At 40.7% G+C, this 24104-nt stretch overlaps 1 protein-coding gene across 2 annotated transcripts in view; it reads right to left on the reverse strand.

Moving 5' to 3' along the window:
* Nucleotides 1-12901: 12901 nt before the first annotated feature.
* The window catches only part of cep152 (centrosomal protein 152), a 213821-nt gene continuing 202618 nt past the window's right edge, over nucleotides 12902-24104 (reverse strand). The window contains exon 26 of one of the 2 annotated variants that reach the window (XM_069911317.1): nucleotides 12902-14040. In XM_069911317.1, coding sequence (XP_069767418.1) covers nucleotides 13097-14040 — 944 coding nt within the window. In that variant the 3' untranslated portion in view covers nucleotides 12902-13096. Of the gene's footprint in view, nucleotides 14041-22414; nucleotides 22892-24104 lie in introns of those variants that run through there. The other variant, XM_069911318.1, reaches the window with a different exon arrangement.

Genomic DNA, 24104 nt, shown 5'->3' on the forward strand with positions numbered 1-24104 from the left:
CATACAAGGTCCTCCAGCGGTCTGGCAGGACTTTCACTTTGGACGTAGGGGGTAAAGACAAACTTTTCACTGTGGACCATTTGAAGGCGGCACATTTAAACCTATCACGACCGGTGCAGACGCCCATGCCCAAACGCCGGGGCCACCTGCCCTAGCGGCGGGACGCGTAGCCACTTCTGGAGGGGGTTGTGTGGCGGCACACTCTCTCATAGTGAACCTGCCCCATGTGTAACACCACATGGTGGGACAGCCATGGTAAGATGGCGCTATCAGGGTTTCTCCCTGCCTCAAGTCTCCTGCCCAGCATGCACCTGGGACAGTGATTATGATGTCACAATGCATGAGGTGACTGAGCTCATGCTGCCCTTAAAAGGGCGTGCGCTGAAGTTGAATAAAAACAGTCATTAACGACTTTCAATGTGGTGGCTGAGCCTTTCTTGGCTGTGTCCAGCACTACAGGTTGTCTCGAGATGGTTCTATCAGGAGTGGTGGAAATTCCTGCTGGAAACTCCACTCCTTTCTTTCCCTCTGAAGCTGGTTGAAGTCTGCAGGGTATAGAAGGGGGTATTAAAGTGGCTGGCAGCTAGGGGCTGCAGTGAAGAGGTTGTTCAGTCAGCTGAATCCTACGAGGTGTGAAGAGAGGTGTGAAGAGAGTTCAGGTCATGTCCAAGGATAATGGTTTCTCAGAGGAAACTGGAGATCTCAAAGGTGTTGCAAAGAATCCATGTAAATTTCAGGGCAGGGTTACATTGACAGTTGGGTACAGAGATGCAGCAGAGGAAGATGTGGGGAGTGGTACAGGAGTCAAACTGGATCAGAGACTGCCCCACATAAGGAATGAGGTCAGCAAAACTGGGGCATAAGTCCACTTTGCATTTGATCTCTTCCTTGGAGTCCAGTATGAAGCTCTCTGACATCTCATTTCTTACCTGCCCCCATAGATGGGGATCCCAGAAGAGTATCTCCAATTTAATCATAGATCTCATTGCTTCAGGCGATCTCCCAACTCCAACCTGACAGTCAAGGAGACTATCAGTCCAATCCAGGGTGCAGTGTCACATGTGGGCCCCAGAAGCCTGCCCATGTCAGTTGTGTAGGACAGTCCCTATTCCACTCCTGCTCCACTCCCATTTCGCAAGATCACAAGATAAAGGAGCAGAAGCAGGCCTCTAGGCCCATCGAGTCTGTTCCGTGACTCTACACTAAGATGAACTTTGCTCACACCTAGTTCCAATTTCCAGCCTTTTCCCCAGATCCCTTGATACCCTTACTAATGAGATAGTAAACAGGAAATGGATAAATACTCCCAGTGATCTGCCCTCCACGGCTTTGTGCGGCATGAGTTCCACAGATCCACAACCCTCTGACTAAAGGTGTTCCTCCTCTCTTTTCTAATTGCAGAACTTCTAATTTTAAGACTGTGACTCCTTGTTCTCGATTTACCCATCAAGAGAAACATCTTAACTGCATTCACTCTATCAAAATCTTTCAATATTTGAAATGGCTCTATGAGATTCCCCCCCCCCCCCCCATTCTCCTGTACTCCAATGAATACAACCCAAAAGCTGTCAAACGCTCCCCATACACCAGTCCCTCGCATTCCAGGAATCATCCTAGTAAATCTCTGCACCCTCTCCAACAACATCACACATTTTCTAAGATAGGGGGCACAAAACTGTACACAGTTCTCCAAATGGGGTCTCACCACTGCCCCATAGAGTCTCATTAACACCTCTCTACTCTTATATACTATTCCTCTTGAAATGAAGGCCAACATAGCATTCGCTTTCTTCACTACCAATCCCACCTGGGCGTTAACTTTTAGATTTCCCTGCACGAGGACACCCAGGTTTCTTTGCACCTCCGAGGATTGAATTTTCTTCCCATTCGGAGAGTACTTTGCCTGTTTATTTCCACTGGCAAAATGTAGAACCAAACATTTCTCAACATTGTACTTCATCTGCTATTTTTTTGCCCAGTCTCCTAATCTGTCTTTATCCTTCTGCAATTTTATAGTTTCTTCAACACTTCCTGCTCCATCACCTATCTTAGTGTCATCCACAAATTTGGTCACAACGATTCATTCCACAATCCAAATCGCTAATATAAGTTGTAAACAGCAGCGGCCCCAAGACCGACCCATGTGGAACACCGCTTGTTACAGGCAGCTATCCTGAATGGGATCCCTTAATTTCAACCCTTTGCTTTCTGCCTATTAGCCAATTTTCTATCCAGTCTAATAGCGTCCATGTAATTCCATGGGCCTTCATCTTATTTATCAGCCGAACATGCGGCACCTTATCAAAAGCCTTTTGAAAATCCAAATATACATCAACAGCCTCCCCTTTGTTGATCCTACCTGAGATTTCTTCAAAAAAACATTGGTCAGGCAGGATCTACCCTTTAAAAAACCATGCTGACTTGGACCTATCCTGTCATGCATCTCCAGATATTTCTTAACCTCATTTTTGAGGTTATAACTTCCCAACCACTAACATCAGACTTACAGGTCTATGGTTGCCTTTTTTCAGTTTCCCACCTTTCCTGTACAGCAGAGCCACATTCCTAACCTTCCAATCCCCTGGAAATATGCCAGAGAACTTTGATTTCTAGAAGATTGTCACCAATGGATCCACAATCTCCAGAGCCACCTCTTTTAGAACCTGCGATGCACCTCGTTCGGTCAGGGAGATTGATCAATCTTTAATCCATTCAAATTACCTTGCACAATTTCTCTAATAATCTTAACTGTATCCAATTTTTACTCCCAGGGATATTATAAATGTCTTCCACAGTGAATACTGACTTAAAATATTGATTTAAGTCTTCTGCCATTTCTTTATAAACCATTATAATTTCCCCAGCATCATTTTCTTTTGGTTCTGGGTCAATACTTGTCTCTCTTTTAGACTTTATATATTAAAAAAAAACTCTTTGTATCTTTTTTCTATATTGTTTGCCAATCTCATTCCATATCTAATGATTTTATTTCCTTCTGTAAGTTTCTAAAGGATTCCCAGTCCTCTGATTCCCCACTAGTTTTAGCTTCCTTCTATGCCCTCCTCTTTGCTTTTATCTTGGCCTTTTGTTAGCCGCAATGGTACCATCTTTCCTTTGACTAATTTCATTTTCCTTGGAATATATCTATCCTGAATGCCTTTTATTAGTTGTAAGAATATCTTTCAATCCTGCTCAAGTTGGTTTTCAAGGTGAAGTGAAAGTGAGAGAGGTTTGCCTGACTGGTGTGCCCAGGATCAGTGCTGAGTTCTTTGTCACTCAGATTGTTGATTCAGAAAGTAGTCCAGACAAAGGCTTTCAAAGCCTGTAATGGGATCTGGGGAGCGAGAAAATGGACTATCAAATGGCAGATGGAATTTAATGAAGACAATTGTGAAGTGCTGCACTTTGGAAATATGCAGTGTGCAAAAAGAGGTTTGGGAATAAAGATTCCAATTCTTGAGTCATGTCACAGTAGCTGGGTTGTATAGACAATCTGGCACATTGGCCTTGATGAATCAATGTATCGAGCATGGGAGTTGAGGTTAGACTGATGTTGCATAAGACATTGAGGTCAGACGGGTAGCATTTTGTGCAGTTTTGGTCAAGAACTGACAGTAAAGATCTATCTCACTAAGATTGAAGGAGTGCAGAGAAACTTTGCAAGGACATTGCTGGGGCTTGAGGAAGAGTTGTGGGTAAAGTTTGAACAGCTGGTACTTTATTCTCTGAAGTGTCAGAGGAAATTTGATGGAGGCCCTTTGGCCCACAATGTTGTGCTGACCAATGTAACCCTGCCTTCCCTCATAACCTCCATTCTTATTGCATCAAAGTGTTGAAACAAATTCTTAGAACCTAAGGTTGTTTTATTTCAAAATACATATGCAATGTTCTTTAGAAATAATGCAGTTTTAAAAAACACGTATGTGTCAGAACATGTTGAACTAGGGTTAAACCTATCTCTCGAACAAGGCTGTTTCTTGAAAGATGTGTATGTAGTGTTTAGAAAACTCATTTGGGGGTAAAAGGATGTTTTGCAAAATGTGCAGTTAATAAAAATGCTCACAATTTCCAAGGTGGAATGGCAAGTGAATTTTCAGTGTTTAAAAACGTTTTTCCAGGTGTGAGATTTGCAGTGAGGGAGAATAATACAAAAAGGGGAGTGAGTTAAAAGGAAAGTTATGGCAAAATGTGTGTGCTGCTGTTTCAAAATGTGAGCAAGTATAAAGCTATGTTTTACACAATGTGTGTGTAAATTAATATAGCTCAGGTTCAAAACATTAATGCCTTCTTTACAAAAATTCAAGGCTGGCTGACAAAGTTAAGTTTGCATATAGATTTCAAATCAAAAACTACACAACAAAAGCCATGGGAGTCTCGTTAGGTGGGCACACATTGTTTAGGACAAGGAAGCTAACAAAAGCAAGGCTTTTTCTCAAGATGTCTGAAAAGTTTTAGAGAAGGAGCACAAAGAAAGATTTGAAATGTGAATGCATTTAAATAGAAGCCTTTAAAGGTATAAACTAGTGATTCCCGAACTGGAGGGAGTGGAACGATTCATGGGGGTGGTCTGAATATTCCAGCAAACTCAGCTGTCAACGCTCATCATGCGCTATCTGTCAGGTGAGGAGGGCGTGGGAGTGACTGCCTGGGATTGTGATGGTCGGGACAGCGACCAACGGGACAGGACCACTTGGGATGGCGAATGACTGGCTGAGACGGGACCGCTCAAGACAGACTGGGATGGTGACTGGCTGGGACGGGCCTGCTCAGGACAGACTGGGATGGTGACTGGCTGGGACAGGCCTGCTCAGGACGGACTGGGATGGTGACTGGCTGGGATGGGACCACTCGCGCTGGGAACTGCGACATATCAGGTGAGATGTAAATTTACCCTTTCATATTGCTAAATAAATTGGTTTACTTTAAGTTTTATTTGTGAAATACATATGCTTGTTTATAGTGTTAGATTAGTTGTTTTAAATTTGTTGTAGACCTAATACCAAGAGAGGTGTTTGTTTGTTGCATATGTGTGTGTGTTTGGAGTGAGTGCTAGGAATGCGGCCTGGGAGCAGCCTGAAAAAAAGTTTGGGAACCTCTACTATAAACTGTTTTTACAAAAGATGCATGCAGTGGTTAAAACAGAATGCATACAAAAACAAGCCTGTTTTTGAAAATGTGTGTGCACTATTCAAAAGGAAACTTGTTTGAACATGTACTTGGCAAAATGTGCATGTACAGTTGGAAAAACTGGAAAACCATGGGTCTTCAACAAAATGTGAATGTGATTCTCAAAAAAGTGCACAAAAGGCTGTTATGAAATGTGCATATATTTAGACTAAAAACCACAGGAAGGGAAGCTTTTTTTTACAAAATGTGAACACTGTTTAAAATTAAAAACAACAAAAACAAGTGTTTGAAAAATGCGTGCAATGTTGCATAAAAAGCAAAAATAAAAACCAAAGGCTGAGCCAAGCAAAAAGTGTGTGCATTGTTTTAAAAAGTGCAAAAAAGGCAGGCTGTGTGCAGAAAAGGAATACAGAGTTTCAAACGTAAAACAGCACAACAAAAACAGGTTGTTTTACAAAATGTGTAGTCATGTATAAAACCAAGAAGCCCAAATCACACTAGTCCTTGTTTTATCAAAATTGTGTGCAGTCTTTTAAACCTACTAAGGCAGGGTTTTGAATAAAGTACTTGAAGTTTTTAAAAAGAGTTTGTGATTGGCAACATGTGACAGCATTGTTTTTGATTTTAAAAGTAACCATGGCTGTGATTTATAAAAATTACCCAGTGCTTCACAAATGGTGTGCAATGAGGTTTGCATAAAATGGTACTTGAATATACCTTACTGAGGAATTAAATCTAAATTAAAACTGAATTAGTATCTGGTAAAACTTTTTCAAATTGCCTTGGCAATAGCTTTAAAATGTATTGCTATAACTTGGAAATCAGATATGGATTTAGGAATGCACAGGTGGCATGCAGAAGTTTGGAGTTGTATTCCTTGAGAAAATTACTTATAATTCAAGAAATAAATATCATACATTTTGTGAAATATGGAGCCCATATTTACAAACTGGTATAAAAATTTAAATGAATCTTAAACATACCCTTTCTCTTATAGATGTCTATGAATTTTTACATGTTTAAAAGTATCAGAAAGTGAAGTTCTCCTGTTGTGGTTTTCTTGTCCTTTTTCTAGTTTGTTGGGGAGGGGGTGGAGGGATTTATAGGAGGTTTTTCTTTCTTTTCTTTATAAAATACATGTATTTGGATTAAGTTTGAAATATTGTGTTATGTTTGCTCGTGGTTTTATATTAAATAAAAATGAATGTACCTTACAAAACTAACCAAGGTACAGTGTTGCAAAACTTCTGTGCAATGTTTTCTATCTCCCCTATCCAGAAAAAGTAAGGATGAGTCATGCAGAATTTTCTGCGGTGTTTTTAATGAAAAATAATCAAATTGTCATAAAATGTTTGCAGGGTATTCAACAAATAAGCCCCCCAAAAAAGGTAAGGCTCTGTATTAGAATATGCATTTGCAGAGTTAACAAAACACCAAAACAAGGCAATGGTCCATTGCAGTGTGTGTTCACAGGGATTACAACAAACAGCAAACAAAATCTAAGATGTGCTCAAAATGTTTATGCACTTAAAACAGTGCACAAATATCTGTATTTTATGTTTAAAACAGAAGGCCAAGGGCAAAAAGAGCATAAAGCTCAACAAAATCCAAAATGTGCCTGCAAGGTGTTTAAAAAAAAACCCTGAAAATGGTACTGTCCCACAAAATGATGCAGCCAGACAGAACACACATAACTGTGCTCTTGAATAATGTTGTCAAGATGGGGAGGCTGCTACTTTTGCCCTCCACAATCTCTTTAGAAAGTGTCGGGGTTGTCGGCCTTTGGGACTAATGAGGAGGTGTTGTGGGTCCAGGATCAGCTTCATGTTTGAAACAAACCTCTGCATAAATTTTGAATCATGCAGATTAAATGATGCCTTGCGTAATGTAAAGAGCCTTTCTTTTATTTGGACATTTAATTAATTTTGGTACAACTGTGTTTAGTTTGGGACAAATATAAGATGGTGTTGTGACAGATTATGTTGTGTTTGTATTGTACATAGATATGTTTTTGGGAGATAAATTGGGGTGGATTTTTTAGTGTAGGTCACATACAAACACTTCAAAACAGATCTCATTTAAAATACTGGAGTTCTGCTCAAGCCAGACAAGGCAGCTCCTGGGGGCCTTTGCAAAAACTTTGGAGAGTGCCCAAGTTGCTTCACTAATGGACTGTAGTTTTGAAAAGCAACTGTTGAAAGATCGGAGGTGTAGTTTGGAGCCACAGGCTGTCTGGGAGTGCAGCTTGCTGTTCTAAGAGAGTCATGTGGTTTCTGCAAGCAGAGAGCATGGAATAGTTTTTTTCTCTGTGTGTGTGTGTGTGAGAGAGAGAGAGAGAGAGAGAGAGAGAGATCAGTTCTTCAGTGCTACAGTCAGTTACAGCAGCTGGGACAGGAATAGGACAAGCTGGCAAGCTTGTGGAAAAACCTCATTTTGAAGATGGGTTGTGAGTGCTTAGTTCATCCTGGTCAAACCCTTGTGGTTTATGCTAAAGGAGAGGACTGGCTGCCTAATGTTTCACTTGAAATAAGGGAAACACAAAGAAACTCTGTGGTGACCTGAAAGAAAGAGATTATCATCTGGAAAACCCTGCTGGGGCAAGTTTCTTTTGCAAGACACTGATGTGGCTGATTAAAAGGCATCAGTTTATTTCCAGGAACTACAAATCTCTCTCTGAAAACCAACAAGAACCTTCCTGAGTGGTGAACTTCATAAATGTTAAATTCTGTGCACAGAATAAGAATTGCCTGCAACCAGTGAACTTGTAGGAATGAGAAGTGAGATTGGACTGTAAACCAAATAACTTTTCTCAACTTACACACACATGCACTTAGAATTAGAAGGGGGTTAAGTTAGGTTAGTTAATAGAGATAAGTTAAAGTTTGATCCTGTTTTCATGTTTAAAGATAATTAAAAGCAACTTTTGTTCAAGTAACCCTTTGTGAATGTCTATTGCTGCTGGGTTTTGGGGTCCTCTGGGCTCATAACATTTTTGGGAACTCGTCCTTTCGGATTGAAAATTGGAATTTTGGGATCTTAAACTTTTGGAGTTTTTGTAATTTATTAGTTAATTGGTTTTTCCAAGCTAATTTAAAGCTTGTGTGTGTGGAAAAAGAGCAGTAATGGATGTTGATACATTTTTGTAACAACCATCACCTGCAGAGCAAAAGAGGAACTGATGGTTATTTCTAAGGGATTAAAACTGACTGAAGTCAAGCATTGGATGAGGAAAATACAAATAAAGAGAATTATAGTGAAATATTATATTGATAAGGGAAAATCTGTTGATAAAGACTTAGAAAATATTCTGGAGCATAGAAGTTGAGAAACTGAGGGTGGAAGAGGAAAGAGAAAAATTGAGGGTGTTGGAGGCTGAAAAATAAAAAGAGGCTGTAAAATGGAGGAAATATAAGTTAGAGGTAGCTGTAAAACAGAGGGAATATGACTTAGAGGTAGCTGTAAAATGGAGGGAATATGCGTTAGAGGTAGCTGTAAAACGGAGGGAATATGTGTTAGAGGTAGCTATAAAACGGAGGGAATATGATGAAGAAAATATGATGGAATATGAAAGGGACAGATAGTTTCAATTAGAGAAGTTAAAAATTGAGATGGAGTGAGGTAAGAGAGCTGAGGCTGTAACTCCTAGGGAGAGGTTTTTGGCGGGTAAATCTAGTTCCTCCTTTTGGTGGTGGTTATAGATACATAGTTTCAGCTTTTTGGAAAGGTTGCTGAGAGCTCAAGGTGGCCAAAAGAAAAATGGCCTCTTATGCTCCAAAGTTAATCGAAAGAAAAAGCACAAATTGCATCCTCTATTTTGACTACTGAGCAACTGCAAATTATGATACTGTTAAACGAGCAGTATTGAAAGCTTATGAGTTGGTTCAAGTATATAGACAAAAATTTAGGAGTTTGGTGAAAATATGGAATCAATCTTATATGGATTGCTCTGTGAATATCTGTATGTTTTGACCATTGGTGCACCCCAAAAGGAATAAATGATGATTTTGACAGATTTTATTAATTGAGAAAATTAAAAGGTGTGTCCCAGAGGAGATTAAATTATTCCTGGATGAGAGAGATGTGGAGACTTGGCAGCAAATGGCAAGGTTAGCGGATGAATTTGCCCTGATTCGCAAAAATACATTTCTGGATAGTAAGCACTTTCCAAGAATTAATGTGGAAGAGATTAGTAAGCCTGAAATTAAGTCCATTACACATACAGCCAAAACATACTCTGCTTTAGTTTAAGAAAGCGATCTTCAGCGGGCAAACTCTCCTTTTTTTAGTTAATTCAAGCACCAGATACCTCTGAGCCTTCTAATACCCTTGGCCTGGAATCATTAATAGATATTTTTTTCTCAGTTCCAATTGCTCCTTGCCTCCTTAGATGCTTCCTTAGCTGCTCTTCTTTTCTCCGTAGTTACTCCTTCTGCGTGGTGTTATGTTTCCTCCATTGTATATAGTTATCATTGTTGGTTGCATATATGGAACTGGCCTGCCCACGGATGACTTATACCCTATGACACCTCCCCCGTGGTCCTGGGCAATAAAGTCGAGCCATCTTTTCCTTGCAGCCATTCCTATCCTGGGATCCGGGCCAGCAAGGTTCTTCTGTATATTAGAGCTCGTCTTTGTGATTACTGGTAATGCCCTACATTCTGTTCTTCCAAGGCATAGTTATTCTTAAGCCACTCTTTTTCTGCTTCAATAGCGGCCATTTCAGCCCACCATTTTACATGTGTAGATGTAGTACTTGAAACTAGAGCTTATACTAGAACTCCGCTGGCTTCTCCTACCAGTATTGGACGCATTATTACCTGGTCGTATATCAGCCTCTATTTCAGAGGTGCCTTAATATTGGAATCCTTTTCTAATTCAAATCACATATCCTCTTCCAATTCTTTAGCCATTTCTGTACCAATGACTCTAGAATCAGCTGTTGTCATCTGCAGTGCCTTCATGAACCAAAGCTGACTACTTTAACTGCCAGCTTCAATCTAGCGTCGGGATCACTTTTGTCACCTGTTGTATCTCGCCCTGTTGGTGCAGTTCTTTCTTAAAATCTGCATTTTTCTAGGTTTCAGTATGGTGCTCCTCAACACCAACACTGGCAGCAGTTGTGGCTATTTTACTCCTCTTGTTCCCCTGTCCTTTGAGCTCGAGCACCAAGCACGCACATCACAAGCCAATTCAGCAGTCCACAATGGACTAGTGGCAGCAAACCCATACTCTATTCAAAACTTGCCACAATACACAGGAGAACAAGTCCACAAATGTAAGCCTGCTGCTTCTGATGGCTATAATGTGCTGCTGTTAAACAAGGAAGTTTCCAATGCAGCATCTGTCTATAATATCACGACTGTAATTTTCAAGAAATGGTTTTATCAACAAAATCTTCTCACAGATTAGAAATTTCAAACTCTTTTTCTGGCCACTACTCAGGCCGATGGATGTGGATTACAAACTGCAAAGCAACTCCACATTTCTAAAGATGGCCACTGTCATGCTTTCAATACAATTCAATTTCCCTTACAGCAGTGCAAATGTTTTTCAAGAAAACAAATTTTATGTTAACTAATATAGCGACTTCGTTCCAATAAAATATAGTTGCTTGGAGACTAAATTAGGCGATTGTCTGCGACACATTTCGTAACGAAACCCAGTTGAATTTTCTCAAACAAATCTAATAACAAACACAAAAGGGCTAACTTCTGTAAATACTGATTAATCTTTAACAAGTAATTTTCCGTACTAACATCCCTATAACGTTCTATTTCATGGTCCATGTAAAATAACTTGTAATTTAAGGAAGCATAACTTACCTTCCTCAAATCGCCAACAGATGACATGGGCTGGAGAACCTATATTTAACACATGCAAACCCACCCAACTCTGCGCATGTTCCTTGCAGAATGCGGTGGCCTTGGCTCCAACCCCTTGCTGCTATGACCAACCCAAGCACGCAGACGTGGTTCCAGTCCAGGGCGCATGCACGCTGGAGGACACGCCAGCTACAGTTGCAGCCACCAGCACTGAGCTGTATATGCGTAGTCACGCTCCTTTGGCTCCATAATGGTGCTGGCCTTTGTGCATATATTGCCAGGGAGAAGCCTGCCTACAGCTCCCAGAACACCCGTGGCCACGATAGTTAAGAACCAAGCCTTTGACTCTTACGCACGAGATTCAACTCTTAAAAATGAATGTAAACACCAACCTTGGGGAAAGTATTCTGACGGTCCAATGTTTCAATACCTCTCATGGAGTTTTGAACCTCCAAGTCTCCCCTCAGACTCCAACGCTCCAGAGGAAACTATTTAAATTTGCTTAATTTCTCCCCCATTACTCATTGCCTCTAAACTAGGCATCATCCTGGTGAATCTAAAGTCTCCAATATTTCCTATAATGGGGTGACTGCATTTCCACATAATATTCCAAGTATAGCTTAAACCAGGGGTCTCCAAAGTGGTTGATATTGACCCCAGGGGTTAGGGTTAGGATAAATGCCAGGATTGGGGTTGATTGAAATTCTGGGGTCAAAAGATGACATTCGTAAAAGAAATAAAAATACAACTTGCTGATACACATTTCTGATTTGTATATAATTTATATACAAATATATATTCTGTTTACTGAAACATAATGGTAATAATATAGTTACAATAATTTATTATTAGTTGAAATCACAAGGCAATGAACTGTTGTAATACCTTTTTCCACATGGATGAATTGACTTGGATTTTCTTTACACACTTCTTTTTAAATACTTGATAAACATATGAACTGTATTATTCATCATTAGTATTGTAGTCTTGTAACATTTTGAAACATTTTAGCTTGGCCTTAGGCTTATTTTCAAATACGTAACAAAAATCTGGGTTGTAGCAATGCTAGGCTGAGTATCCTGGCCTCATCATTTCCTGTCCAATGGTACGAACTAGTTCAGAGACAGTCAGTGCATACTTAACACCAGCAGCTATTGAACTGGTAGCTGTGCATTTACTGAGTAAGTTTGCCACATTTCTAGTAAGCACAATGGCGGCCACTAATGCTAAGAATATTCATGAGAGCATTTGAAATTTGGATTTCAAATATTTCCACTTATTGAACACTTTTATGTTGAATTCCAACATTATATTCAATATTTTGTACATTTCTCATGATTTCCACAATGATAATAAACAGTTTTTTTTCCTTTTTGTGTCCTATATTTCATGAGGGATACTCACAGGGGGAGGGGATACAGAAGAAGTTGCAGGGTTTGGTATTCAGTTCCCTCACTAATGCATATGGAAACTGTATGTCTACTTAGTCATTTTTATTATTATTTCTTTGTACATTCCTGGGGGTTGATGAGGGATTAGAAGGGGTTAAAGGTCTAAAATATTTGGGGAGCCCTGGCCTAAACAATGTTTTGAGTAGCTGCAATAGCATCACCTTATTTTATACTCAATGCTCCTTCCAATTGAAGCCAAGCATACCATTCCCCTTCTTTACCATCCAATCCACTTGTGTAGTCTTCAACCTGGACCCCCAGATCCCTCTACACATTAATGCTTTTAACAGCCCCGCCTTTAACTATGTACAATCAATCCCCTTACATTTGGCCTCCCTCCTTAAGCGCACCACTGGATTTAACTCCATCTGCCATTTCTTTAACAAACCTATCCACAAATGCACCAACCTATGTATTCACATAACATTTCAAAACAAATGATCTTTAAAATAAAAGAAAAATTTATTAGCAAAGTAATCATAAAAGAAACACTTATCCCCATATACAAAATGAAGAAATATAAACAAATATAAAATTTTACAAAAATACGTAAATACATAATTACATATTTATACACTATATCAAATATAATTTAACAATCATGAATCGAAGAATACTGCAGAGTTACTTAAAATATCTCCACAAAAGGTTCAGTGGCATCAAACAGCTTAAAGATTGAAGGGAGTGGCTTTGCACTCATGAAAAGTTGAGGAATGGACTATCAAAGCCACTGTCTTGATGAAGATTGTCAATATTCTGAAAGGTGACTGGCAGGTGCTTCTTTTGAATGGAATCTTTAGTTGGGCATGATCTACCTGTCCCTGTGTGTGAATGGTCCCTGTTATTTGTTGCAAGGACAGTTGCTGTGACATCTTGCACTTGTTCAGAGTACAAGCTTGGAAGATCTGGGGTTGTTTTCTTTAAAAAACAAGTATTTTCATCTAAACAAGAGCAACAGGAAGGACATACATGTCCAGTATCAAATGGTGTAGAGACTGTTGGATTTTGTAAGTCCGTGGATGATTGGAGCAGAGAAGCCCCGCTTGACTTGCTATGTTTGATGGGGCCACTATAGTCATCCAGATGAAAAGCTTCAGCATGCCGGAAACCGAAAGTGTCCATTTTAAATAACTCAGCAGCTTCAAGGTTGACAACAAAATTATCTTTGTCTCTGTCAAGAGTTGCCCGCATGTCAGAAGCTTCACAGCAGATCCATTTTGAAGATGGAAAGCTATTCTGATCACCTGTCATTTGTAAAGGCACAAATTCTTTTGAGGGTGAGACACTTTTCTGTTTCTGTGTAACTTGTAATGCTTGTAATGGTGCTGTCCTTTCATGCTCATCAATTGAGCTGAAAACACGTGCTTTATTGACTGACATTTGGGATGGATACACGGCTGAACCTTGACAATGGCCTGCAATAGTAACCTGACACTTTGATTTTGAAACAGCATCACCTAACGTGGAAGTAGGCGTCTTGGCGTCAGATTTACTTTTACATTTATGCAAATCATCTTGTTCACTAGAAATTGACAATTCTTCATCTGGTGCACCATTCCCTGTTGCAGCACCAAACAATGACTTGTTCACATGTCGTGGCATCATGGAGTCAGCTGTGAATTTTTGGGATTTTTGTAATACTGAAATATTACATAAAAGAAAAACATTCATCCATGTCTTACAAACAGATTGCAAAGCAAATGTTTCACACCTGGCCTTAGATAAAAATTGTACTCATTTCATCATAATCATGTCAAATGTAATATGACATTTTTAAAAAATACAGAAAGTTTACTTGCAAATTACTAGCGACTCATAAAATTGATTAATCATTAAAAAGATTGTAATATTGTTGAAACTAAATCACTCACAATTAAAAAAAACAAATATTCATTTCAAAATATTTGGAAATACAGGTGTGCACATCTTAATGTCCGACCGCATATATATCTGTTGTCCTATAGAGGTTATAATGGAGTTCAGTCAGAAATCCCGATTGGAGAACGCGAGAACAGGACATAACCAGAACTGAAGAAGAGGCGAGGGAAAAGGAAACTAGAGAAGGAGAAGAAGAACAGGTGCAGAAGTGGTTCACCGTTAAGGGGTCAGCAAATTTTTTGTAGACCTTAACAGCTTGCTGAAGAGATGGACCCAAGCACTGAATGCTTTTCACTGCTAGAGGAATCCTCATTCAGTATTTGCTGCACATAAAGACACTTATAAAGAAAAAGCAAACAACAATGGACATATCCTGAAGAAACCAACACCTTCCCAAGAAGAACCTCAGCCAGGTCCTTCAGGCATTACAGAGTGACAGTTCATCAATGGAGGTTATTCCACCTGAAACGCTTCCAGTATGAGGAAGTTAACGATGATGTGGATGATCCCAATAATCTTTCTTAAACTGTGTGTAATACAGGCTAAGAAAGTATTCGCATACAAGTGAAAAAAAATTAAACAGTTTAATTTATAAGTTTAATATCCCATAAAGATTTGCTAAGTATATACAGTAATATGGTGTTCGCACAACATCCACATCACGTTAACGTCCAGTTTCACAGAACTCATTGTGGATGTTAAGTGACACTTACCTGTACTTTGTAACCGGTCCTGGACCACTCACATTGATATGATGATCAAAAACACACTCTACTTTCTCAAAAACCTGAGGAAATTTGACTTGCAAACCTTGATCACTTCTACAGGTGAACCACTGAAAGCATCCTGAGGGGCTGCATAACTGAGTGGGACAAGAAGTACTCTGCCCAAGACAGCACGAAACTGCAGAGTTGTGAATGCAGCTCAGACTGTCAGACAACCCCCACCCCTCCCCAATCAATCCCACCCAGGCCACTCTCCCACGTCCATTTGGAAGATTCACGGGTGTGAGATCACGCACCACCAGATTCAAGGACAATTTCTACCCAAACATCAACATAGCAGAATTACTGTATATACTCATGTAAAATTGACTATTACTTTATATTGATACTACTTTTGAGGGGCCAAAATTCACAGTAGAATTTGGGACCGCAGTAAGGTATTTTAGTCTTTTGGTGCTCCTATAGGCAGGTGGCTGGGAAATCCGTGTTCGAGGCGTCAGAAACTCCGATGGGCAGGAAGCTGGGGCCGAGGTGTCGGAAAATCCGATGGGCAGTCAGCCAGGACTAGGTGGGAAGTCTGCGCTTGAAGCATTGGGAACTCCAGTCTGTAGGTGGCCGGGACCGAGGAGAGACGAGGGTCTACCTTTACATGAAAGGTATGGAAAATTCCAGATCTTTTGGCCAAAAATTGGGTTGACTTTTACATGAGTATCAACTGATCTCTCTTTACAATTTTGCAATTCTGTACTCATCTTATTTGAATTCTCTTGCTGGACTACTCACAACAAATTTTATCACTGCACGTGACAACAAACTGAAACTTGAACTCCACATCATTCCTTCCCTAAATCGCTGATTCAAAATTAAAGATGCTCTCAAACATTCACTGTTAAGATTTGTGGAATAATGAAATGAGTCAAAAATAGTGTTGGTTCATAACTATATTTCTAGTCAACACAGAAAACTACAGCCCAGTACAGGCCATTGATGTTGTGGCAACCCATATATTGCTTTTAAAAAAATAAACCCTCCCTACTCTTGTATCCCTCTATTTTCCTTCCATTCACATGACTCTTAAATCCCCCTAATGTTTCAGCCTCCACCACCACGCCTGGCAAGGCATTCCAGGTGTTTAAAAAAAACACCCTTGATGTCTCCCCTAAACTTCCCTCCCTTCACTTTGTACATATGTCATTTGGTGCTTGCTATTCCTTCCCTGGGAAACAGGTGCTGGCCCTCCAGAATTTTGTAGACCTCTGTTAAGTCTCCTCTCATCTTTCTACGCTCCAAAGTGAAAAGTCCCTACTCTGCTAACCTTGCCTCATAAGACTTATCTTGCAATCTTGGCCACATCCTGGTAAATCTCCTCTGCATAGCTTCCATATCCTTCCTAATAATAAGGTGACTAGAACTGAACACAATACTTCAAGTGTGGTCTCACCTGAGATTTGTACAGTTGCAACATGACCTTTTGACTCTTGAACTCAATCCCCCTATTAACAAAGTCCAATTTCCCATAGGCATTCTTAAATATCCTATCACCTGTGTGGAAACTTTGAGTGATGCATGGATTTGGATCCCAAGATCCTCTGTTCCTCCACACAGTTAAGTATCTGACCATTAGCCTTGTTCTCTGACTTCACGTTTGGCCTTCCAAATTGCATCACCTCACATTTATCCTGATTGAACCCCACCTGCCACTTTTCTGCTAAACTCTGCAACCTTTTGTAATCCTTTTGTAACCTACGACAATCTTCGGCATTATTCAGTTTCTCCAACCCTTGTATCATCTGCAAACTTACTGACCCATCCTTCACAAGATCACAAGGTAAATGAATAAAAATAAGCTATTTGGCCCATCAATTTTCAGCCTTTGCCCCATATCCCTTGATGCCCTGATTAATTAAAACTCTCCCAATGATCTGGCCTCCACAGCTGTATGTGGCAAAGCATTCCACAAATCCACAACCCTCTGGCTAAAAAAAATTCTCCTCATTTCTGTTTTAAATGGGTACCTTCTAATTCTAAATCTGTGTCCTCTTGACCTGGATTCATCCAATAGACTCAGTCATGGTTCCGGAGAATTGGAAGGTTGCAAATGTAGTTTCACTGTTTAAGAAAGGAAAGAGGCGGAGGAAAGGAAATTATAGGCCTATTAGTCTGACATCAGTGGTTGGAAAGTTACTTAAGTTCATCCTCAATGGCGAGGTTATGAAATACCTCGAGGTGCATGACATGATAGGTCCAAGCCAGCATGGGTTCATGAAGGCAAGATCTTGCCTGACCAAACTATTAGAATTTTTTGAGGTGCTCTCAGGTAAGATGGACAAGGGAGAGGTTGTGGATGTCATGTATTTGGATTTTCAAAAAGCCTTCGATAAGGTGCCACATAAGAGAAACACCTTATTCACATCTACTCTATCTAAACCCTTCAACATTCAAAATATTTCTATGAGATGCCCTCTCATTCTTCTATACTCCAATGAAAACAGTCCAAGAATCGATATACACTCCTGGAATGCAAGGGCTAACATAAGGAATCATCCTCATAAATCTTTTTTTGTACTCTCTCCAACATCATTACATCCCTTCTAAGAAAATGGGCCCAAAACTGCATACAGTTCTCCAAATTTCATTGTACCTAATTGACTCGTTATGTGCCTCATCAACACCTCTTTACTCATACACTATTCCTCTTGAAAAGAACGCCAACGTAGCATTCACTTTCTTTACTGCCAATCCAAACTGCTGGTTAAACTTTAGGGTATCCTGCACGAGGACCCCCATGTCCCTTTGCACTTGTGAATTTTGAATTTTCTCCCCATCCAAATAATAATCTGCCTGTTTGTTTCCTCTTCCAAAATGTACAACTGTACATTTCTCAACATTGTATCTCATTTACCATTTCTTTTCCCACTCTCCTAAACTGTCCAAGTCTCTCTGCAACCTTTCGGTTTCTTCAACACTTCCTCCTACTCCACCACCTATCTTGGTGTCATCTGCAAACTTTGCAACAAAACCATCATCTAAATCATCAATATACATGGTAAAAAGAAGCAGACCCAATACTAACCCCTGCGGAACACCACTAGTAACCAACAACCAACCAGAACAGGATCCCTTCATTCCCACCCTTTGCTTCCTGCCCATCAGTCAATGCTTCACCCAATCTAATATCTTTCCTGTAATTCCATGGGTCTCATCGTATTAACCAGCCTCTTATGTGGCACCTTATCAAAGGCTTTTTGAAAATCCAAATACATGACATCCACTGCCTCTCCCTTGTCCATCTTACCAGAAAGCACCTCAAAAAATTCTAATAGTTTGGATAGGCAGGATCTTCCCTTCATGAATCCATGCTGGCTTGGACCTATCATTTCATGCACCTCGAGGTATTTCATAACCTCGCCATTGAGGATGAACTCAAATAACTTTCCAACCACTGATATCAGACTAATAGGCCTATAATTTCCTTTCCTCTGCCTCTTTCCTTTCTTAAACAGTGAAACTACATTTGCAATCTTCCAATTCTCCGGAACCATGACAGAGTCTATTGATTTCTGGAAAATCAATTCCAATATCTCCTCAATCTCCAAAGCCACATCCTTCAGAATCTGTGCGTGCACCTCATCTGGCCTGGGAGACATCTATCCTTGATCCATTTAGCTTCCCAAGGACTATCTCTCTAGTACTCTTGACTGTACCTAATTCTATTTCCTAAGACCTCTGACTATCAGGTATATAGCTAATGTCTTCCACAATGAAGACTGATGCAAAATGCTCATTTAGTTCCTCTGCCATCTCCCTGTTACCCATTACAATTTCTCCAGCATCATTCTCAATCGGTCCTAGATCTACCAGTGTCTCTCTTTTACTCTTCATATATTTAAAAAACTCTTGGTATCCTTTTGTATATTATTTGCTAACTTTCTTTCATAATTCATCTTTTCTTTCCTAATGACTTTCTCTCTTTCTGTAAATTTTTAAATGATTCCCAGTCCTGTTTTCTCACTAATTTCTGCATTTTTATATGCCAAGAAAAAAGAGAATTATGAATGGAAAAATGGCACAAATGTGACCAACAAGAGAAGTCAAGGCAGTGATTCTCAACCTTTTCTTTCCACTCATATACCACTAAGTAATTCCGATGCCATCAGTGCTCTGTGATTAGTTAGGGATTGCTTAAGGTGGTATGTGGGTGGAAATAAAAAGTTTGAAAACCACTGTTTTCATTGTACCTAATTGACTCGTTATGTGCACGGTTTCATAACTCCAAAGGAAATGGGCCAATGACAATTTTTCTCAAGCAAAGTATTTCAGTAACAATTGGGTATAGAGCAGTGAATCTCAACCTTCCCCTCCCACTCACCTCAGGTTCACAAGTTAAAGGAGCAGAAGCAGGTCATTAGGCCCATCGTCTGTTCTGCGACTCTACACGAAGCTGAACTATGCTCACACCTAGTTCCAATTTCCAGCCTTTTCCCCCTTATCCGTTGATACTCTTACTAATGAGATATTTATCCATTCTCTGTTTAAATTCTCCCAGTGATCTGGCCTCCACTGCTTTGTGCGGCAGTGAGTTCCACAGATCCACGACCCTCTGACTAAAGTTCTTCCTCCTTTCTGTTCTAAATGGACAACTTCTAATTTTAAGACTATGACCCCTTGTCCTCGATTCACCCATCAAGGGAAACATCTTATCCCCATTCACTCTATCAAAACCTTTCATTACACATTACCCAATCCAAAACTGCTGATCTTCTGATGGGCTTATTGACAAGCTGCTCCAAAAAGCCATCCTGTAAGCATTCTACAAACTCTCTCTCCTGGGATCCAGAACCTTCCTGACTTTCCCAATCCCCTTTCATGTTAAAATCTCCCAAAATTATTTTGAAATTTTCCTTCTGACATGCTTTTACTATTTCCAGCTGTAACTCATAGTCCACCCCGTCTGCTGTTTGGGGATCTGTATATAACTGGTATTAGAGTCCTTTTATCATTGCCATTTTTAACTCATCCCATAAGGATTCTAATCCTTCTAGTAATTTAATATCATTGCTTACCGTCAGGGCCACGCCACCCTCTCCACCTACATGCCTATCTTTCCCGCACAGTGTACCCTTAGGCATTCAGCTCCCAATTACATCCATCATTCAGCCATGTCTTGGTGAATGCCACAATGCCATATATTTTAATCTGTAGCTGTACAACAAGGTCACCCACTTTATTTCTAATGCTACATGCATTTAAGAACAGTAAACCTATACCATTATCTGTTATCGATCTTGCTGTATTTCTATTACATAGCAAATTATGCTGTCTTTTGACCTGCCTGCCCCTTTTGCCATCTTTACAGCACGGTATCTTTGACTATTTTCCTCTTTCTTAACCTTAACACCCTGGTTTCCCTCCAGCTCAGTTTAAACCCTCCCTGATAGCTATCATCTTTCCCTAAACATCCCTCCCAGGATATTGAGTTCAGGTGTATCCCATTCTTTTTGTATAGGTCATACCTCCCCCAAAATAGATCCCAATGATCCAAGGACTTAAAACCCTGTCTCCTGAACCAGCCTCTTAGCCATGTATTTATCTGTCTAATGTTCCTATTCTTACCTTCATTAGCACGTGGCACAAGCAGCAATCCTGAGATCACCACTCTGGAGGTCCTGCTTTTCAACTTTCTTCCCAAACCACGTAATCTTCCTTCAAGACCCCCTCTCTTATTCTGTCTATGTCATTGGTACCAAGACCTCTGGCTGCTCACCCTCTCCCCTCAGAGTACTCTGGACCCAATCCGAGACATCCCGCACCCTGGTGCCAGGGAGGTAATACACCATCCTGATATCCCTACCATGCTCGTACAATCTCTTGTCTGTTCCCCTCACGATGGAATCCTTATAACTACTGCATTTCTCCTTTCTCTCTTGACCACAGCACTGGGTACAGCACCAGAATCCTCTTCCCTTTTTCTGTCAAGTCAACCTCTCCAACAGTATCTAAAACAATATACCAATTTCTGAGGGAGACTGTTGCATCGGTGTTCTCTATTCTCTCTCTCTCTCTAGAGCTGCAGCTCCAGATCTCAACATGGTCCTTAAGGAGCCGCATCTCAATGCACTTGGTTCAGATGAGGTCCTTTGGGAGGATTGTAGTTTCCCAGGGTCCCCACATCTGGCACTCCAAGCACAACACTAATCCTAGATGTGTACTGCCAATGCTACTGTCTGATATAAAAGAACCTGTAACTTACCCTTTTACTATAATTCTCACCTCTTACCTGTTCTTGTCATGACCACTCCCCAGTCGTGTAAGGAGCTCCACTCCTTCACTGATCCACTCACTCTCTGGCCACTCCTTTAGTTTCCCCTCCCTTTATTTGTCCTTGCCAATTACCTCAATTACTCACACCCATAAACCAACACTCTGCTTAACCCTTTGCCCTCTACACCTTTTTAAATGCAACTAAATTCTTAACACTCACTAACAAGACGTTCGCCCCTCCTCCAACTCTCCCTCAATAAAAGCTTCTTCATCTAGATCAGGGATGGCCAACCTTTTAATTTAGACATTCAGCATGGGAACAGGCCGCTTTGGCCCACAAGTACGTACTAGGGGTGGAAGTTAATTGGGCAACACTCCACTAGTCACTGACCTCCAGGCTGAATACTTTCCTTCCATTACTACTCTCTGCTTTCTACTTGCAAGCCAATTTTTTTTTATCCACACAGCCAAAGTTCCATGGATCCCATGCCTTATGACTTTCTGAATGAGATTTTCATGGGGGACCTTGTAAAATGCCTTACTAAAATCCACAGAGACCACATTTACCACTCTAACCTTATCAATTTCCTTTGTTACCTCCTCAAAAAATTCATTTTGATTCATGAGGTACCTTTCAGAAAGCTATGCCGACTATCCCTGTGTAGATTGTACTTTTCCAAATGCTCTTAGATCCTATCCTTAAGAATCCTCTCAAATGGTTTGCACACCACTGACGTAAGACTCGCCGTTCTTTAATTCCTAGGATTTTCCCTATTACCTTTCTTAATCAAGGGGACCACATTGTCCATTCTCCAATCCTCCAGCACCTTCCCTGTGGCTGAAGAGGACTCAAAGATCATCGCCACTGCTACAGCTCTCTATTCCCTCACTTCCCATTGCAACCTGGGGTATAGCGTATCCAGCCCAGGACATTTATCAATCTTAATGTTTTTAAAAAGATCCTCTTCCTTAATCTCAATATTGTGCAGCACACAACCCTGATCTATTCTGACCTCACCCTGATCTAGGTCCTTTTCTACTAAAGGAAATAATTAATTTAGGAACTCCCCAACCTCCTCCACCTCTAGGCACATTGCCCCCCTTATCCTTTAGCGGCCCCACCTCCATTCTCGTCATCTTTCTATTCTTCACATACGTACACAACGCCTTGCGATTCTCTTTAATCCTTAAAGCCAAGGCCTTCTCGTGCCTCCTTTGAGCTTTCCAGAGTCCTTTCTTAAACTCCTTCCTGGCTGACATATACTTCTCAAGAGCCCTTTCTGTTTCTTGCTTCCTATATCTAATTCATGCTTCCTTCTTCCTCTAGACTAGCTACCTCACCTGTTTCAACATACTTTTCCCTTTTCCTACCATCTTTTCCGAATCCCATTGGGACAAGCCTATCTTGAACCCAGCACAAGTGGTCCCTAAACTTCCTGCACATTAGTTCTGTGCTTACACCTTTGAACATTTGTTTCTAATTTACTCCTGCTAGTTCCTGCTTTGCATTATTATAATTAGCCCTTCCCAAATTAAACACTTTCCCATCGATAATAGCTTTTCAAGACTTTTATTCTATTCCCTAGGGTAACCAATCAGTTTCTGTTTTGCTGTCTGTAATTCTGTTCTGAAATGATAAACATCATTTAAGGTGACTCGGATTGTGATAAGATAGAAAAGTGACCATTTCCCAACAAGCTGTTTGTTGAGAAGAGCAAGGCTGTGTCATAAATTGAGCAAAGTAAAATACAAAATGCAGGAGAGCTCAGCAGGTAAAACAGTGTCTTTTATGTTTTGGGCTTGAGCCCTTCATCTAAGTATGAGAAAATACCGGCAGGCTTCCAAGCAAAAGAATGTGGGGGGGGGGAAAACATAGAAACTAGGAGCAGGAGTAGGTCATTCGGCCCTTCGAGCCGGCTCCGCCATTCAATGGCTGATCTTAAAGTTCAGTACCCTGTCCCCGCCTTCTCTCCATAACCCCTAATTCCCTTATACTGAAGAAATATATCTAATTCCCTCTTAAATATATTCAATGAACCTGCCTCTACTGCTCTCTGTGGCAATGAATTCCACAGATTCACCACCCTCTGAGTAAAGAAGTTCCTCCTCATCTGAGTTCTAAATGGTTTGCCTATTATTCTCAAACCATTGGCCCAGGTTCAGGACTCCCCCATCCTTTCCACATCCATTTTGTCCAGTCCTGCCAGAATTTTATATGTCTCTATGAGATCCCCTCTCAATCTTCTAAACTCCAGCAAGTACAATCCCAAATTGTGCAATCTTTCCTCATAAGTTATTCCTGCCATTCCAGGTATCAGCCTGGTGAATCGCCTCTGCACTCCCTCCATTGCAAGAACATCCTTCCTCAGATAAGGCGACCAAAACTGCACACAATACTCCAGGTGTGGTCTCACCAAGGCTCTGTGCAGCTGCAGTAAGGTATCCTTATTCCTATACTCAAACCCTCTTGATATGAAGGCCAACATACCATTTGCCTTTTTAACCGCCTGCTGTACCTGCATGCTCGCCTTCAGTGACTGATGCACAAAAACCCCTAGGTCTCTCTGCACTTCCCCATCTCCCAATCTATTGCCATTCAAATAGTAATCTGCCCTCCGGTTTGTATTACCAAAGTGGATAACCTCACATTTATCCACATTGTAGTGCATTTGCCATGGATCTGCCCAGTCCCCCAATTTATCCAAATCACACTGGAGCTTCCTGACCTCCCCTCTTCAGTGCAGGAGATGATAAGTAGGGAAAGGAGGGAGGGGACAGCAGCAATGTGGGGGAGGTAGGGATGGCTGGCTGGATGGAGGAACTGGAAAGACGGGGAAGGG

The sequence above is a fragment of the Narcine bancroftii genome, chromosome 14, assembly GCF_036971445.1.
Source record: "Narcine bancroftii isolate sNarBan1 chromosome 14, sNarBan1.hap1, whole genome shotgun sequence".
Lineage (NCBI taxonomy): Eukaryota > Metazoa > Chordata > Chondrichthyes > Torpediniformes > Narcinidae > Narcine > Narcine bancroftii.